At 33.4% G+C, this 6,000-nt stretch overlaps 1 protein-coding gene across 1 annotated transcript; it reads left to right on the top strand.

Annotated features, from left to right (window-relative positions):
* Positions 1-3,913: 3,913 nt before the first annotated feature.
* LOC127837853 (uncharacterized) lies at positions 3,914-5,768 on the top strand. The gene is made up of 3 exons (XM_052365267.1): positions 3,914-4,208; positions 4,391-4,830; positions 5,501-5,768. The coding sequence occupies exons 1-3, from the start codon at positions 3,980-3,982 to the stop codon at positions 5,663-5,665; spliced, it is 834 nt and encodes a 277-aa protein (XP_052221227.1). The 5' UTR covers positions 3,914-3,979; the 3' UTR covers positions 5,666-5,768.
* The last annotated feature ends 232 nt before the right edge of the window (positions 5,769-6,000 follow it).

The raw sequence follows: 6,000 nt of genomic DNA, 5'->3' as shown, positions 1-6,000 counted from the left end.
GTTTCTATTTCTTCTCTTTTTAAGATCGACTTCATTTGATTGGTTATAAATGCTAACGACTTTTCCATGGATTCAAGTTGTTGTTTGATAGATCCCTCGTTGGCACTGTCGTTGCTGACCTCAGAGTTTGTACGTTTCGGTCTATCTTCGCCTTTGGCCGCCATTTTGCCGGCTGGTTGGTATTTAGAGTGTTTTAACCCTTTTGATGAGCTTTTTTCACTTTTTTCACTCATGTCAATTTTTGCTCTGGAGAAGCAGCTTTAAAATTGTTGTGTTTGTATAAGTGCCTTGTCAAGCTATTATAGTACTTGGACAATTTAAAGTATAATCCAAAAACAGTTGTCTTTGTTGTGTGGACAGCAATATTATCCGGTAATCCGGTAATTGTCACTCTCTCTGTATTTTAATCCCTTTGCACTACCTTGCACAGTTTATAAATAGGTTTTTATATTCCAGTATCTGTAGAAAAATATATTTCCATGATAATTTTTCACAAATGCATTTTTTTTATTTCAGTTGTCAAGTCAACTCTTTTAAGATATTACTCCTCTTCAAATTGATACTAAAATTCCATTTTATTTCACTATTGACACTGAGTAATTTGCAAAAAAACTAGCCAGCTAAAAACTGTGACACATTGCTCAAATGTTGACCATGTAACCATTGGTGATCTTTATTGGTTCTGTTTGTTAACTTGGATGGAACATGTGTGAACTTTTATAGAACTTTGAAAAGTCTATATATGTCTATCTATAAACAAAACTCAGCTATGGTATAATAAGATCAGATGTGCAAACAATGTCAAAGGGTTGTTAAATTAACAATTTGAAGGCAATTATGCTGAAAAAATACGAAAAGTTTCCATGCAAATTTTGTCTGTATATCGACAAGTGTCTGCCGATTATTGTCAAACTAGTAATACAAAACTTACCACAAGTATGTAAAAGCACTAAGTACCAGTGATCATTTTTGGTAAGATAGTGTAATTCTAAACAGTAGCAAATAGCTTGTTTAGTAAATGCATAATGCAATTAATATGATTTCCGTTCTATTGTGTAATTAATAAAATAAAATTGGTTGTTACTTGCTAATCCATGATAAATGTTTTATGGCTAGTGCAAAACCAGCAATTTTAATTTTGTAAAAGGTAATACAATAACACCACTTTGTAATTTCATATACGTAAATATTCTTGAAATGTAGGTTGATGAGTTTTACTTATTTTGTAACTATTATTTTATGTGCAAATTAATGATGTGAAGTGTTTTGTATATTCACACAATACCACATATCTTTTTATATATGTACTGTATTATGTGTTATTTGAATGTTTAAATAAAAAAATATGGATGATATAACATGATGCATTCTAATATTTGCATTCAAATTGTAACTGTAGAGCTAAGTGTATGCATTTTAGACTGTGATTTTAGCATTGCTACAAAATGGCTAGTTTTTTAGTGGCGACACAATTTAAACTATTCAACAAAAGTTTGCGAAAGAAAATTAGAAACCTGCAAGATACCTGTATTTATTAAATATTTTAATTGCGAAACAAGTATGTTGTTATGCTGTTACACATAATTATACATGGATAATAAATAAGAAGACAATTAGTGGTGTTAACGTTTCCCAACAGTAGAAATCATTCTTCTGATGAAGTCAGTGGTATACAGACGAAAGCTCCAGGTATGGCTTTCAATACGTAGTGTGTGTTATTAGGCAGTCTAAAACTTATTGGATTAAAAAAAATCCTGTCAAATTCAGGGCTCGAAATTAACACTCGCACACTCGCAAAATGCGAGTGAAAAATACAGATTGCGAGTTAAGTTTAAAGCCACTAGAATTTTTTTGCGAATGAAGAAATTGTGAAAAAAAGTTACAGTGCTAAATGTGCTCGACGTTGTGAACGCTAAACCGCAGGTCAATTAATAGAACGTCCGAATACCCATATGCGGAAGCTCGAACCTTGTATGTAGACTGGTATACTTATAGTACATATATGCGGATGGTATTGGTACAAAGAACATGAAACAGTCAATTATCCACACATGTTCACTATAAAAGACAAAAAACCTGAACAGTCATGTAGTTGATGCGAAAATTTACTAGATTCTTTTTTTCCCACAGATTGAAATAACAATAAGAAATATAAAGCAAAGTTAAGCGCTGAGTTGAGAGAAAAAAAACGGAAATTAAATTCTTCCACGAAAACAGTGAAAAAGAGGGAAAAAGAACTTCATATATAATACCAAAACTTGTGGTTGATGTCATATTTTATTTTGTTTGAATAGTACTAAACTAATGTCCAAACTTTCTTTTATTTATGTTTCCAGCAAAATTTGCGAGAATGTTTTTGATTTTGCAAGCTGGTATTTAAGCTGCTCGCAATGTTTTGCTAGTAGAAAGAAAAGTTAAATTCGAGCCCTGAAATTTGTCAATCAAAATTGATTTGACACATCACATGTACTGTATGCTAAATGCAACTGCTTTAGCAAGCTGTCAAGTTGAATTGAGACATTTGATGAAACAAACTGGTTCCTGGGTAGGACCAGTACTTAGTGTCTATATGGCGTACCATGACGTCGAAAGTCTACAAGACCTACTAGGTAGAACGAGAAATGTACTTCGACGTACAGTTTTCACCGACCCTTGAGTGTTAGCCAATCAGAAGACACCTTACATCTGTTGCTTTTAGAGATATTTGACATTGAACATAACTATTATTATTATTTATACCAAATTATGCGACTATTGACCGCTTCCTCATAGATATTGTGCGTATTTATTAAACATTATTATTATTATAATTTATACCAAATTATGCGACTATCGACCGCTAACTCATAGATATTGTGCGTATTTATTGACCTGGCGTGGCGGAATTAACCTCTGACTTATGCAAGTTATGGTTATCACAAAATACGACCAACGGAGAGGTTATAATACATTATTTATCCTGTTAATGCTTGGTAACTGTTTGGTTACCGTTGGGAATTTCCTACACAGTAATGCACTGGACGGTCGTGATACTCCACCCCGCATGATCAATAAATACTCACAATATGCTGAATAATTTTAATTTTACAAAGGTAACAATTGAATCTTCTTCAAATTTTAATATAATCTATTTCAATGCATTAAATACTTGATACTTCTGTGTTGTTTTTTTGCCATTCTGATATTTTTATTCATTTTGTCCTCAATTAAAAAAGAGATTTTAAACATTTATTATGAATAAATCTGAAGGAAAAGCGGCTCAAGAGACTAGTGTTTTGATTGGCTGTTCAAAAAATGTGTACGTCGAAGTACAAACATGTATGTCGAAGTACAAATTGTACTTTGACGTACAAATATATACTTCGAAGTGTATTTTATATTTATGTCGACGTACAATTATTGTACTTTGACGTACATTTCTCTTTTTAACTTGTAGGTCTTCTTGACTTTCAACCCAAATGGTACGCCATAGTATGTCTTTAGGGTTATCTAAAGAATGCTCCAACTTAAGAGATCAATACAGAGACCTCCCAGTGACTAAGCCAGTTAGCAGACACCCCATCCACTATACCACAGACACCGAACCAGCTATAAATTCCTGTTGCTAGAAAACAAAAAAATATAAGATGCTAGATCTTTAAGCTTGGAACATGTAACTTGTTTTAAGATTGATTTTTTTTGGATGCATTACTTAATTATTGCAACAATTATAATATTTTGAACACAATCATGTCAATATATTTATTAAAAATACATAGTTATCAAAAAAACTTAAAAAGCTTTTGCCCGTAAATTAGGTAGCACCTATAATCATATTATCATGGACTACAAATATTAGATCAATCTGATATCAATGACGTTCATTACGTCTTATACACTTATGACGTCACCGGAAGTGCATATTGATGACGTTAGCGTCAAGGACACGCCGATCAGTCGCAAACGAAGTATTGAGCAAGAAGGACGCTAAAAAAACACAATGGAATATTTATTTGAAATTAAAAATCTATCTGAAGAGCCGACAATCAGGCTTCAGCAACTTCGAGATATGCAGGCGAAATATGCGCAGGAAGCGAGGGAGAAAATCTATCACGAAATCAAAATACAGAAAAATCGAGGCATCACTTTTAATGAATATGTTGCTGGATTTGGCTTCCATAATTACTACACTTTGTGCATATCGGAATTGGAGCGGTATTTAATAACCGGTATATTATGACATGTTTCATGTTAGCTAGTATATATTGCCGTTACATTTATTACATATTATCACAGATATACGTTTTGAATAATACATTTTTCAAATATATGTGCTCTGATAATAATTAGCGATAGCAATTAAAACACTGGTCTTTTTTATACGTTTTTAAATTTGTGTATATATTCACAGGTAAAGAATATACAGCGCCGACGAAATTCGACCACCTTTTGCCCTATTCTGGGTTGAAAATCGACGATATTTTAGTCGACACAATAACACATGCCAGGCATAGCATATGTCACGTGCAATCACAACCGCCGTCGCCGGTAAAGCATAGTTCAGAAGAGCCAACACTGAGCTTCGAAGCCCTGATGCTAGGGTACTACCCGCATGTGACCATTCAAGAAGCTCTGAGAGCTCCATTTGAACCGGTTTCGGAAAAGGTCAAATACACTCAGACAAAAGAAAAAACGCGAGTGTCGGACAACGAATCTACTCACGCCGGCTATCGTACCGACGACGACAGAGAAATGTTCATTACTGCTCTGAAAACAAAGTTCTCGACGTTGATACAATCGTCTGCAGCGGGCGATCAGAAAGGAAACACCCGCAGGAAAGTAACTGATATGGTAAGTACTGGTGATATTGCACGCACAATTAAGTTTATAAAAACTAGAATAAATGCTTGCTCATGCCTAACCATTTATGGATGTGAAATTCATGTATGTTATACATCTCAACATAATATTCTGTTCAATACGTTTATGGCTATACAAACATATTATATTTTAAGTAATATTATATTTTAAGTACAATAAATAAACTGTCACATATTATAAATCGAGTCGAAAGTCATCGAAAGGTATTTGATTGAAAAATTTTAACGATTATTCCATATGTCGGTCGGTTTGTCTGACTCCATATAATATTGGTAGAGAGATCTAATCTACATTTCTCAAGTGATTGATTTGAAACTTTAAATGACCATGAAGTGCAAATGTTTACAACAAAAATGTCATATTCAGTAATAACCTTTTACCAGAGTTATGTGCCAATTAACCAAGCTATGGGCAAGGCTAAAATGTATTTGACAACGCGTTGTGGAGCAATTTTCAACTTTTAGTAAATGTTTATCAGGTTATACAATATTTATGATTTAGTTTACAAATTATTATCTATGGTTAAACTTCCACGTATAGAAAATAACATATCATGAACATTTTTTAATTTAAAATTTATGATAATATTTGATTATGTTAAGGTATAAGTAAAAATAAGTATATCTTGACCATATTACAGGTTTCTGATGTGAAAGAGTCCGCCATCTTTGACCCGATACTGGCCACGGGAGACAACTCTATGACCGCGGCGATGGCCAACAAGAAGCAAAGTGTGGCGGCCAGGATTGGAAAATGGCTGAGACGTTTGTTTTCTTGCACCAAGAAGCCTGAGCTTACTTGCTGACTGTGTCCCTTTTTTATATAAATATATCAATGTTGTATGATTAAAACTTTAAAAAAGATTTTCGGGTAAAATAAACTACCCGTTTGAACCCAATACGCATGTCGTTGTCTAAATTTCTGGTTTGTTTATCTACCCGGTAACAATAATTTGAACCTTGTGTTTGTTTACCACACACATCTCGTATTTCTTTGTAATGAAGTGCCAGTTCGAACAAACGCGTCGTTGTTCGTTCTCGTTTACCAACTTTAAATCATGTAGTTCAAAGAATATTATTTGTGTAAGTGTGGCATTTAAGTAAGTACATAATCATGAAATATATCAATACAAAACGCCAG

Source organism: Dreissena polymorpha, chromosome 7, assembly GCF_020536995.1.
Source record: "Dreissena polymorpha isolate Duluth1 chromosome 7, UMN_Dpol_1.0, whole genome shotgun sequence".
In the NCBI taxonomy this organism is placed as follows: Eukaryota; Metazoa; Mollusca; class Bivalvia; order Myida; family Dreissenidae; genus Dreissena; species Dreissena polymorpha.
This window is presented reverse-complemented; position numbering and strand designations above follow the sequence as displayed.

Coding starts and splice junctions, on each gene's coding strand:
- LOC127837853 (XM_052365267.1), top strand. CDS start 3,980: ATGGAATATTTATTTGAAATTAAAAATCTATCTGAAGAGCCGACAATC. Junction 4,209..4,390: donor GGAGCGGTATTTAATAACCG/GTATATTATGAC, acceptor ATATATTCACAG/GTAAAGAATATACAGCGCCG. Junction 4,831..5,500: donor GCAGGAAAGTAACTGATATG/GTAAGTACTGGT, acceptor ACCATATTACAG/GTTTCTGATGTGAAAGAGTC.